Here is a 13,626-nt window from a genome sequence, read left to right as displayed (position 1 = left end):
AGCTCGTGAGTTCCTCTTAGTGGGCCTGAAACCAGACGCGGTGGGAACGACACGTTCCCACAAGGTAAAACATCAGGCTGGCATGACGGCTTGGTCCCAGTGGTTGCTCGCATTGACCCGTTAGTAAAGTTTAAGCTAATCTTCGACGTCGGTGTTATCTGTCCGGAAACGGTAGCAGGGTCGCGCGGTTGTTCCAGGATGACGGTGGGTGCAGGTGGCGGCATGTCCGAAGCATTCTAGCCTTGAGCTGGCATTGGCGATGCAACCAGGGAACGTCCGCTGCGCAACGCCCGCAACCTCTACCAAAATGGTACGGGAGAAGAGAGCTTTCAACTATATTTCCAAGCCACGTACAACGCGCCCACAGACATACAAGATGGACGCCAGTCCGCGCGACATCAGCGAGCCTCGTCGCCTTCTGTACTGTCCTCAGCTTCGTCTCTGGCAGCACCTAGTAACAATATATCAGGCGTATAAAATGACATATAATATTCGAATTCACCACTCTTGTCGTGAAAGTATGTGTTATAATTCATCAAATCAGATCGACAAAGCGGGAGTTATGAGCATTCTTGCAATTGGAATCCACATATTGGCTGTAGCTTGCTTGGAAGAGAGAGAGAGAGAGAAGGAAGGGATGATGGAAAGGCAGGGAGGTTAACCAGAGTGAAAGAAAGAGAAAGAGAAACATGAGTCTATATCGAACTTTCACATGCACTAAGTTAGGTGCTTGCTTAGAAAATACATATTTGGGAGTCGAGGTGAATGCGTACCGAGAACACTATATGGTGTCTTCAACTTTTCTATGTTCACATTTGGCTACTTACATGAGAAGACCACTTCCGACGTGTTGTTAGCCTGCAGCGAACAGCAATTTGTGCCAGCAAGTGCGAGGCAACGCCATAGACGCTGTAGATTCCACTCTCACCTATTTGTTATTGAAACAAAGATGCCCTTTTTAGGAGAACAAAACCAAAATTTTATTTAGAACAGCATATTACACAGTACGGAAACTTACGAGTTCGTTAGTACAATATTTTTTAGCGTGGTAACAACAAAAATTTGCTTTCTGTTCTTCATTGTAGCCACAGTGCGAGAGTGTACTATTTTTCAAAACCGCTAGAGTTTGTAATATAGTTTCGATAAAGATATTTCCATATTTAGTAGTTAGATTTTGAAACCAATAGGCATTGATCAAACCGATACTTGATCTGAAAGTGCGCAACACATAAACGAATAAAAGCTTCGCGTGCCATTTTTGCTGCCACAATTTGCCAAGTAGAACAAAACGTGCACAAGCAGAACAGCATTTGTTTGTCTGTAGCTAGCTACAGACATCGAGCAGCCTTAACAGCTTCGAGTGAGCTGCACGTGCGTTTTTTATGCATTTTTATGGAAGCGCGGTACCAACAAAAATGTTTCACAAGAAATCACAAAAACTAAACCGGATCCTGTGTGCAAAATGTACATCGCAATGTATAGGCACGCCATAAACGTGCATAAACGTGCAGGCCATAAAATAAGCGTTCTCGCTGTGGGAATCACAAGCACTCTTGTTTGAAATACATGTACCACCGTTTGGCAGGAAACAGTTTGACCATGGTGTGTACTGCAGGTACAGAGCTGCGCACTTAGGGGCAAAGTGGGGAAGGCGACTACACGGAGGCGGGAACACCACCCTGCTTGAGCTTCCTTGCAGCCGCACTGTGTGGACGAAGGCAGATGATCAGTCGCTGAAAGTAAAGAACAGGGACCATCAACAACACTTATCTATTACAAGCTCTAGTCAAAGTGGTTCAGTTATGGCAAATATGTTTTAAACCAACCGGGGCTGGACTATTCGTTACGTGGGCTGTAGGCTACATCCCTCTAATATGTGGAAAATACATCTGAAAAGGCTAGTTTAATGATACTGCAACAGCTATTATGATCTCAAAATTGAGTTTTCCTTCTCTATCTGCCCATCCCGTTATACAGAGGATGACCGTTGTCGCCTTTGACAGCGAACAACATTTTCGTCGTCGTCAGGCCATATCGCCATCCCTAGCTCGGTCCTTGCCCCAATGTGACGAAAGCGAACGCCTCTCTAAAGCTGCACTAGGATTTCAAACCGTGTCAATGAAACAATGTGCATTTGGGAGTCGAGCGCACTAAGCATTGATCTATCGCACAATAACGCTATGCAAATGGTGCAAGGCTTTTTACTACAGAAAAACTATGACGGGAGTGGCATCTCTGCATCTACTTTTTGGAGAATAAGTGGTATATGAAAGTAGAGGTCGAGAGTCTTTTGTGCAGTGCTGTCATGCTAAATTCTGTAATTTAGGAGGTAAGAGCCGAATGTGCATGTCTTGCTGAGGCAAAAAGGAACTTAGTTTCAGGACACAAACGTGCGGAACATAGAAGCGGAGTTAGAACAGTATTCTAAACTCAATACAGCAAAAATAAACGGTATTTCTTGTACGCAGGGCGAGGAATGCTCAGCCACAATGAAAACTGTGGGTGCGAAAATAAACTTCCCCATCACGGAAGCAGTCTACGTGGTTGGCCGCGAGGAAAAAAAAACAAACATAAATTTCAAGAATTTTTTCGCCGGGTTCTGTTCGCGCAAAAAAGCATTATTTATTAAGGACAGTATCGAAACACTCCGATAAGCACTCATGACCTTGGCTTATGGGCTCGCGACAACATTACTTTTTTGTGAATGATCACTTGACTTCCGGCAACAAAGCAGTCGTTGCATACCCTTGTCAATACAAAAAGACAAAGATTGACAGCTCTTGTTCACCAACAATTGTCTAATCAAGTCTTGACAGACAAATGACAGCCAAGATTTTGTCACTTCGTCAGAACCAAAGTTGTCTTTCCGCAGGGACGCTAATTCGTACTAAAACCACTAATGATCATATAGCCTTAGTACTTTGTAGTGCAACGGGCTTTGTCCCACACAAGCTGCAGAAATTATGGAGCGACCCGCGCTTCTGTGCAATACATTCTACTGCAGCAGCTTCAGAATTTTTAAAAAGTAATTTCACTTCTTTGACGTTCCATAGCGTCAGTTCTACTTACAGCTGCACTTCAAGACATGGTTATCGCTAGATGATAAGTATTCGTATTGCTCCTCAAGTGTAGCCAAATATTGTCATTGGCACTCCAACAACGGTGCCGCAGCCACGTTTATCCAAGATTCTACAGCCTACAGCCTAAGAATTCGTGCACACGTCCCTGTTAATACTGCGCAGCATATGTGGACCAAATAGATGATTGCTGCTTGCGTTTTGGCGTTAGCAAAACAACCATCGGTAGCATCTGCGGCGAACTCTCATCGAAAGTTTCCAAATTCTACTCAGCTCTAAATATAGTTTGGAACACAATATGTTCGAAGAAATAAAATTGAAACTCTAGAACTTATGAGCATTAATCTTTTGCAAGAGTACAGTTCCCTATGTTCTGATTACTGGACTGTATTCCGCACGATTAGAGAAGGTATTTATCAGAAGATAAATACATTTACGGTCTATCGGGTTATCCGTAAGATTACTGCCATCGCGATGCTGACTTATATGGAATCTCTGCCTTCTATGTATTAAATGGTTTACCATACTCGATATGTCACGGCCTAAATCTAAACGTCCCTATGTGTGAGTTCATTTGGTTATAATTTGAAACACTTGCCATAAATAACAACCACTGCAAAGTCGCTGTGGTCCGATCTATCGCTGTCCTTCATGTGATTCTTGCAGCTTTCTCACAGAACTTCAAGCCATGCGGCATAACCTTTCTCGCTAGAGTGAAAATGTTCGGATTCTAGGTGATATTAACATAACCTCATTAGATTATATTCGCAGTGTGACAAAGCACTACCTCGCCTACTTCTATAGTTATTGCTACCAGTATCTTATAGCTGATCCTACCCGCTATACGAACAGTAGTTCACATTCTTTAATAGACCGTACTATCTCTGATTTCAATGAACGTGCTCAAATTGGCGTTATGGAAACTAATATTATGGTTCATTACCCTTCATTTCTCTGCACTGTGAAATCTACTTCCGAAGTAAATAGATTGCAATTAAGACGCTAATTAGATAACAATTATTACACTATGATTATTGAATATGCAGACTGGTTGCCAGTTCTTGATGGTTTAGCTCTTGAGGTTACATTAAAGAAGCTTACCAAAATTATTAACAATACTGTGAGATCATGCATTACCCTCCTGGTTTCAAAGCGGCGCTATCACGCTCCCATTTGCCCCTGGCCATCAAATTGTCTGCAGCGTTCTTTACGTAAAAACCACAACCTGTACGAAAAAACCAAGTCATAGCCTTCAAACAGCTTTAAACCACGATCTAGACATTATTCAAAGACTTTACCCACATTTCTTAAAAATGCAAAACGCAACTAATAAGAAGACCAAGTTCAAAAACGCGGTAATAATAGTGGAAGATAATGCCAGTTGGTAAATAATTTTTTTAATATTTCTGATTCACATGGCCCTTTTGCTTCACTATGTGTAAGTGGTGCGATCTTAACATCACAGAATGAGATCGCTAATGCCTTCAGCGATTATTTTTCAGCACATACTACTCTCCCCGCCAGTCGTGCAGGCGTAACTGTTGAGCTCTTCAAATGGGCGAATACACGTCGGAAGCCGCGTGTAGCAGCGAAGACGCCTGGAGCTGAAGCGAATCGCGCGTCGTGGAAAGTACGAAGCCACCTAGAGGAATGTGCAGAGAAGCGAAGTGGGGGGGGGGGGGTTGAAGAAAGAAGCCGCAGATCCCTGAGAGGAGGCGGATGCGCCAGACGCGCCCTGAGATGACCTCCTCTGGCAGTTGCTAGTAGTTTTCTTTGCGATGCATACGTAGTGAGTTCGTCTCGTGGTAACATCATCCTCGTGCTCAGTACGCTGTGTGCAAGTGAAAGCGTGCGACGGTGAGCCGACGACGGCGACTGAATCTTCTGTGCGCAAGGGGAGGAAGCGCGTGGTATTCCGTCGCGCACATGGCACCATGGCACCGGAGAAGGAAATGAAGGGAGACATTGTACTTCAACCACGCGCGGTCGCGTGGGCTTTATCTGCGAAGCGACCTGCATTGGGGGCCCAGTGGAGGTGGGCCGATGGCTCGTAGCTTTGTGTGCGCTGTGTTCTCACTGCTGAGTTTTAGTTGAAGCCATAAACAACAAGAAGGTCACTTCACTTGCTGCTGCTGCCACGATTCCTGACGTCAGCATTTTGACAGCAAATGTCCGCGGTCATGAAGTGCGAAGTGTTCATGTTTGCCGGTGTTTGCCTGTGTAAATATTTGTGCTAACACCATGCTAGGTTTTTAAATAGTGAGCGAATGTATAAAACGGGGACTTATGCTCCTGCGACTTCTATGCATGGTGCGGCCGCGCGAGCCTTGTCTTGAATACGATCTGCCATGCGGACATTATAAGGGTCAAGGCGCACCGGGAGCCAATAGCGTAATGTGTGCTTGGCACCCATACGCTTGCGCGCCACCTGCATTCGCGAAGTGAAACGTCCCTAAGTTTTTCTTCGATCAGCCACCAGAATCATTTTATTGCAATAGCAATTATATTGCGAGCGCAAAAAGTGTAGTTCATCATGGTCTTCCTCTTTATATTTCCGTCCTCTTAATCATTATCCTCGCTTGTTGTGGTTGGCACTGATAGACTCGCGCGGTTGCGTTGCAATGGACGCTCCAGGCCCATTTCTGCTATCGCTATCGGCGTCGCCGTGAGGTTCCGTTTAACGTCCAAAGGCGATACAATCTTCGCCCCACTGTGTATGCGGCATGTGCGAGTGAAAGCAGGCGAGAGTGAGCTGGTGATCACGGCTCAATCTTGGCCATGAAAGGGAAGAATGCGGGGAGGAAGCGCGCTGTCTTCCGGCGCGTGCAAGGCTTCTGGGGGAGTGTAGGCACGTTGTACACAGCCCGGGCCACTGTATCTGAAAGCCATCTGCAACGGGGACCGAGTCCGTCGCGCGGTTAGTCTTTGCGGCTCAGTTCGCGTTGTTGCCAGATGAAGAAGGAAGGTCTATTCAATTCGTTCGCTGCTGCTGTCGCACTTCCCCACTCCAGCGCTTTGACAGCTAGTTTCGCGGTTATCGTGGTCATGTTTGCCTGTGCGCGCGTCATACCGTCCTAGTGAGCTGCGCTCACAGTCGATGCTTGGCCTTTTGGGCGGGACTGCTACTATTTTTTTTTCTTCACCCAAATATCCCTGAAAAACGGCATGCGTCATTTCATATTAACATGTTTAAATGACCCTGGGGGAGAGGGAGCGGTAATCTACAATTGTCCACTTAGTGGAGATGTTCATTTCGCGTGCTCCTAAAGGGCTGGTTGGCTGCGAGCGGCTGTCTCCTTCTGAAGTGTCCCAGAACCCAGCCAATCATATCTTCAGCAGCAGAGGAAATGCACATGTTCATAAGCGGGACAGCTACAGAATATCCCCGCCTCTTGGTGCCGGTAAGATCTCCGCAAAACACATCAAATTATTTCGTTCTACAACCTCACCTATTTTATGCCGCATGTTCTACGTTACTTTCAGCTCTGATGTCTACTAAACAACTAAGGAAGTGAACGTCTTAGTGAAGGTCTTAGAAAAGTGACAATTCATCTGAAAATTACCACATGATTTTTGTTTAGTTCCTTCCTTGATAGAGTTCTAGAAAAATTGTTAGAAACACGACTACACAAGTATAGTATGAAATTTAACATACTAACCTATCCGTTTGGATTTCGCTCAGGGTCATCTACTGACGCTGCCAACGCTGCGCAATAGATAAGCGCCTTTCAAGAGATGTAGAAAAACGAAACAATGCTAGGTGTTGCTTGAACGCACACCTACACAAATTGAGGTCGCGGCTGCCATTGATGCCCTTTTGTTCTTTTGGATGCCCTTTTGGAAGGGATGCCCTTCATGGCACCCACGCATAAGCTTAGACACATGCTTGCGCTTTCATCAAGTGGTATGATGGTGCCTTATCACTTAGCAAAAGACGATGTCGCTGCGTCGCAGATCTGCCTCTGTGAAGAGCTCTAGAAAATGAGGCAATGGTAGTTTTTGCTTCAATGCGAACTGCTGGAGAACTGTGCATCCGGCTTCCATGCGCAATCTTTTGTAGATGGTTTTTGTAGCACAAAGGCATTCAGCTTTATGACGTTCTTGTATTCTTAAGAAGCGGTATGGCGGTAGCGTGGGCACATTCCAAAAGATCAAAATCGCTGGATTGCGGATCTGCGTCTGTCAAGTGCTGTAGAAAGAGTGGCAGTTTCGGCCGAAAGGTGAAGCATCGATTGCGATAGGAATTTAGTGGACAGATACACGAAGTAAGGATAGCAGTTTTATCGGCGGTGTAAACTTGTAAACAAAGGCGCACTAACTGAATTAGCAAGCCTGGTGTCGCGCGCGTCCCACAGACAAACGAGAACACGTCTGTCTCGATGACCGCGAAGACTCGCTCTCAAAAGGCTGGCGTGAGGAGGCAGCCGCGACCGAAGTGACATTCGTTCTGTCTATTTCTTCAACGAAAAGTGAGCGCCGAGAACACAGCGCACGCACAACGCTGCGAGCTGCCGACGCACCTAGACTCTTCCCCAACGCCGATCGCTCACAACATAGGGCCTCTCTCGCACCCCGGTGCATCGCAACATTGGGTGTCTCGCGCAAGACGGGAGAAGGGAACGCTTCCTGCCCGCCTTCGTCTGTGTCGCGCGGACGAGACTGAGCCGCGATCGTCGCCTCTCCCCGCATGGCTTCACTCGCACATACAGCGTAGGCCGAGCCCTTGGACTTTATATGAGAATGTCACGGCGACGGCGGAAATGTTCTTGGAGCGTCCATACAATTGCTATCAATATAAAACAAACGAATGGTAGCTCTTGCTTCAGTACTGCCGAGCTGGGATTCTCGCTCCCTAATGCGCTCTTTTGCAGACGGTGTTCGGGGCACCGACTGTCGTTATTGATCTTTTACTAGGTGATATGAAGGTAGCCTGGTAATTTTCCAAAAGGGGCATGTTTCTGCGTAGCAGATCTGCACCTGCCAAGAGATGTAAAAAAATATATGCAGGAACTCCACGGCACTTATCTATGTATACGTCAGCGTATACCCCTCAATTTCAGTTGGCCCACCCGGAATTTTAGGTTGGCTCATCTCACAACTGACTTTAGCCCACCCACATATTTCAGGTTGGACCCCCACAAAATTCCCGTTGGCCCACCCTTAATATATAATTAGCCATGCATATTTATAGAGCCGCATGTATCTGATTAGTTTTATCAATGCGGAAGTATTGTTTGCCGAGTACTTCAGCCCGTGACGTGAAAAGTGTAATCACTTGTATCTGCACAATATGCGTAATTTCCCATGTTAAGACATCAAATCGGTATAATAGCTTAAATGTAGATGATTGTTAGCTTTATAGGTAATACGGAGTCAAAACCAATAAAAAATAAAACTGATCAGACAGAATTCACATAGGGAAACATAGGAACCTTCATATGCATGGCGAAGCCCATAGTAGGGGCAAGCAAATTGTAATTTAGGAGTGGGCCAACGTGAACATGGGGGTTGGCCAACTGAGATTTCGTGGTGGACCAACTGAAATTTTGGGGATGAGTGAATTTATGTCTGGAGGAGGCAACTAAATGTATGGGGATGGGCCAACCTAAATTTGGGTGCGGGTCAATTAGAAATTGTGGTAGGCCAACCTAAATTAGGGAGCGGGCCAATTTGAATGTGGAGGGTGGGCCAATCAAATGTTGGCATGGGCCTACTTGAAATTTAGGAGTGGCCCAAATGAAATTTGGAGGTGGGCCAACTTCGATTTGGGGTTGGCGAAATAAATTTTGGACTGGGCCAAATAAACATTGGAGTGGACCAACTTGAAATTTGGGGATTTGCGAACTGAAATTTGGGGCTGGGTTAATTTAAGATTGGGTAAGCGTTTACTTCATCTTTGAGCATGAGCAAAATTAAATTTGGGGGTGGGACAACTTAAGCTTTACGGGTGGTTCAAACTAAACTTCTTTTTCAGCCATTTTCATTACCATTAATTTATAATTTCTTTAATTCAATTAGTGAGCGAAAGTAATTCCCCTATCTTGTCTTTCGCATCTATGTTTGTTGGCTTCTTATAATATGATCAATAAATTTCGGGCGCCTCGGTTCCCTTGTCGTTCATTACAAATCCGCCAGAATTGATGACTTCAGGTAGCATGTGTGGGTTCATTGATCAGCTGCCGTCACCTAAGTAAGGTCACGCACTCTTGACGCCTACGGTAGAAAGGATGTTAAACATCTGCCGCCAAGGTCTGTCAGTGGCGGCGCTGGCTAACACTCCCAGGGTTCTACTAGGAAGCATAATTACCCAAGAAAGCGGATGGGAAAATGGCGCCGTGGTCGCTGAATTGGGAAGAGCATCGCACGCGTAATGCGAAGGCGTGGGTTCATATCCCAGCTGCAGCCATTTGTTGTTTCACCCACTTTCTTTTGCATGAATTTATTATTTCTTGTATTCAATTAGTAAGTACAAATAATTTCCCCTATGTTGACCTGGGTGTTTGTGGGCAGCTTATGATATGATGAATAATAATCGGGCCCGCTGGTTCCGTTTCTTCTTTTTTGTTCTCTTTCTCTCTCTCTCTCTCTCTCTAATATATATATATATATATATATATATATATATATATATATATATATATATATATATATATATATGGTTCAGCCGGGCCGGTGGCCATCATTAGCCGCGCAGGCGGTAGAGTAATATGCCATCCCTCAAACTCCTCGATGACTATTTGAATTACTTGTTGCCTTTAATAGTTCTTATCTTTCACGCACGCACTTGAATTTTTTTCCTTTTCGTAGTTCTCAAGCTGTGGAGACAGTTATAAGACAGACAGCGCACATTTTGTTGTCAGTCTTCAGAAAGCTTGGCATCCGGTCCAGAAGTCCAAGAGAAAAAGTTCTTTTTCAGGACGTGCATCCACTTATCCCTTGCCGAAATCATAATACCTCTACCTTGAAGTTATATGTATTATTATGGTGCAGTTATACACACCAGCATGCTCAAGCAAGAGACGACGTCGAGCACGAATACTGGAGTTGTGACATGTGTATGGGCCTGCGTGTTTACCACTACATTTTCTCGCTTCAATACTTGTATACATGTTTGTGCCTTGTGGTTCCGGCAGTTTACCGGAGATCTGCGTTGGACGACGCGGTAGTGACCTTCATATCTGGGCAGTACACTTGGCGAGGGACTAGGTGCAGCGTATGGAACCGAGAGCGGCACAAGCGCACCGGGGAGGACCGTGGGCTGAGAATAGTGTTACCGCGAACGCTCTTCTGGCGCTCTTGCTCATTAAAATTAAAGGCCCGCGCAAGATCGCGACACACTTCGGCATGTCTGGCTGTGGTACAAATAGGCGCACACACTTATGCATCCGGTCCATACGGAAGTATTGTGTCAATTGTGTGCGAAGGGTGCCCGCCGTACCGTAAGAAAAATTGTTAAATTCAGTGGTGCTCTGAGTGGCGGTATTGTAGGCTTAGCAGTAAAACACGTTGTGGGGCTAGTTGGTGCATAGCTTTCAACAGAATAAGCGCCAAAATTTACGGCACACAAGAAGAAATACAGACAGGACAAGGCGCTACTTGCAACTGTTTATTGAAATGACAAGTGTCTGATTATATAGCCATGAGGAGAGGAGAACGAAAAAAGAGGGACACTGAATAGGTGAATGCGCACGTGCGAGAACACTGAAGATATAGGGAATCACGCTTAATCTAAATATAAAACTTATCTAAAAACATGCTTTCATTCGTGTATATATTCAAAGACGGGGTACTGACACAGTTGTCCCCTCTTTTTTTAATCTCGTTGGCCTCCAATAATTCACGGGCAACAGAATCTTTACTTTTATACATGATTGTCGTATCATGAAGCCTCGCTTCACATACCCGTTCATCCTCATTTCCGCAGGCCTTGCAATGAAGCGGCAAGTTAGAACCATATCCATTTTTCAATGAAAGCTTATGCTCCCGCAGGCGTTCATTAATACATCGGCCAGTTTGGCCGATATACTCTTTTCCACACTTCAGTGGAATGTGGTATACTACCCCTTTTTCACACTTAACAAAAGGGTTCGTATGTTTAATCGAACACCCTACTTCTTTAGAGTCATCCGGACCAATCAAGCGGCACAAAGTAGCAAGCTTTCGCGGCGCGGAAAGAACCACAGGAATTTTGTATTTCACGGCGACGTGTTTCAGATTATGCGCCACTTTATGAGAATATGGAATCACAACCGCTTTAGCTTTCTTTTCGACTGTTTGACCTTCTTCACTCCTTTTTCTTTCTTTTTTCACTTTTTTTCAATAACGCCTCCGAAACTGCGCTTAAAACCAAGCAAAGAAAGCCAGCCTTTCTCAACTTCAAAATCTGGTCGTCAAAGCTTGCTTGTGCCTTATGACAGCACGATTTTTTCAGCGCGGATTCGAGGCACATAGTAGCAATTGCTCGTTTAACAGTCTTGGAGTGTGTAGACTCATACGGCAACACCTCCTTGCGGGCACGGGGTCGGTACATCCAGCAGGAGCCTTCGTCAGTAAGGGTTATGTCAAGATCTAAAAACTGCAAGCTGTTATCCTTGGCTAGTTCGAAAGTAAAATCTAAGCCTTTTCCTTGCTGTTTAAAATCAGTTAAAATGCCCTGCACAGTATGCGAGTAAGACGGAACTCGCGAACTCCACTGAAGTGTGGAAAAGAGTATATCGGCCAAACTGGCCGATGTATTAATGAACGCCTGCGGGAGCATAAGCTTTCATTGAAAAATGGATATGGTTCTAACTTGCCGCTTCATTGCAAGGCCTGCGGAAATGAGAATGAACGGGTATGTGAAGCGAGGCTTCATGATACGACAATCATGTATAAAAGTAAAGATTCTGTTGCCCGTGAATTATTGGAGGCCAACGAGATTAAAAAAAGAGGGGACAACTGTGTCAGTACCCCGTCTTTGAATATATACACGAATGAAAGCATGTTTTTAGATAAGTTTTATATTTAGTTAAGCGTGATTCCCTATAACTTCAGTGTTCTCGCACGTGCGCATTCACCTATTCAGTGTCCCTCTTTTTTCGTTCTCCTCTCCTCATGGCTATATAATCAGACACTTGTCATTTCAATAAACAGTTGCAAGTAGCGCCTTGTCCTCTGTGTATTTCTTCTTGTGTGCCGTCAATTTCGGCGCTTATTCCATTGAAAAATTGTAGGCTTAGGTTGCGAAGGGCAGAATCACATTCCAATTTGTGAGGTCGGATGCTCCGTACATTGCAAGCATGTCGCGAACCGTACGGGTAAAGCATTCTGTGAGGCCAGTTGTTTGCGTTTGGTAAGCAGTAGTTGTATGGTGCACAACGTGGCACTCTTTGAGGATGGCTTCGATGACTTCCGACAAAAAGACACGTCGGCGATCGCTGAGCAGCTCCTGTGGTGGACCATGACGCAGTATGAGTCGGAGAAGCAGGAAGGAGGCAATATCGCACGTTGTAGCCGCTGAGAAGGAGGTAGTTTCGGCGTGTCACGTGAGGTGTTCAACAGCCACGTTGGCCCAGTGGTTACCAGAGGAGGTGTCCTATACAAATCGATGCCGACGCAACCGGATGGTCAGGTACGCCAAGGTAACGGTTGCAGACCAGCTGGCGAGAGGCACGGTGAAAACGGCTGACAATTGGGGCACGAGCGAACGAACTTCTGAACCTAGTCGAACGAAATGTCGAATGCTCTGGTAAGTTTTGAATAGACCCAAGTGTGCATACTGTGGGTCAGAGTGAAATGACGCGCATATTTCAGAACGCAGACTGCTGCGTACGACTAGCAACCACTGGCGGCCATCGGCATTGCAATTGCGTCGGTCGAGCATGTCGTTGCCAATGGCGACGACAGAAGTCGCTCACGTGACTCGTGAGTGGTTGGTTGTGCCTATAGATCAGAGACTAAGTCTATCAGCGAAGCGATTCAATGGTGCTTGCGCTATTGGGAAGCGACAGTGCGAACTTGGATGAGAACGGGGATCGACACCCAGCACCTCCACAAAATGTTAACGCGTTAATTTGATCGGTCTAGGAGCAGCGCGGTGGTGACAGGCAGAGGACGGACTCCGAGCGCAAGCGGACCAGTTGGACCACATCCGTGAAGTTACCAGGAACTCGTGAACACCATTATTATCCAGGTGGGTCAATTTTTGGCAGTTCTACGGAACTCTATTCTTCAACCACGCGAAAGTGTAGGCGCGGTAGCCGCGGAGGCGGCACCAGACGCGGCCTCCATGGCTCTCGTACGGAGTTATGACCCAGAGAGCATGCGAGAAATGGAGTTTTCGACCGCGGAGACGCCAGTTTTTGATGAAACTACGGAGTATAACATCCAGAAAAAGTTAGAACAGTGGGAGGGAGCAACCTCGACGCGCGCCCGTTCCGAACATCAAGGCAGTCACGGTGGCGGCAGTGACGGCCACGTCACCACTCTGGCTCAAAGTAAATGATGGAAGCCACAAGCCATGCCCAAATTCAGAGCGGAAGACGCTGTGGTCATCATCAAGCCAAAGGGA

At 45.9% G+C, this 13,626-nt stretch overlaps 1 protein-coding gene across 1 annotated transcript in view; it reads right to left on the bottom strand.

Moving 5' to 3' along the window:
• Positions 1 to 961: 961 nt before the first annotated feature.
• The window catches only part of SerT (Serotonin transporter), a 698,017-nt gene continuing 685,352 nt past the window's right edge, over positions 962 to 13,626 (bottom strand). Inside the window, exon 13 of the mRNA XM_075686868.1 lies at positions 962 to 1,733. Within this exon, the coding sequence (XP_075542983.1) occupies positions 1,656 to 1,733 (78 nt within the window). The 3' untranslated portion in view covers positions 962 to 1,655. The remainder of the gene's footprint in view (positions 1,734 to 13,626) is intronic.

The sequence above is a fragment of the Dermacentor variabilis genome, chromosome 3 (assembly GCF_050947875.1).
Source record: "Dermacentor variabilis isolate Ectoservices chromosome 3, ASM5094787v1, whole genome shotgun sequence".
Taxonomy (NCBI): Eukaryota; Metazoa; Arthropoda; class Arachnida; order Ixodida; family Ixodidae; genus Dermacentor; species Dermacentor variabilis.
This window is presented reverse-complemented; position numbering and strand designations above follow the sequence as displayed.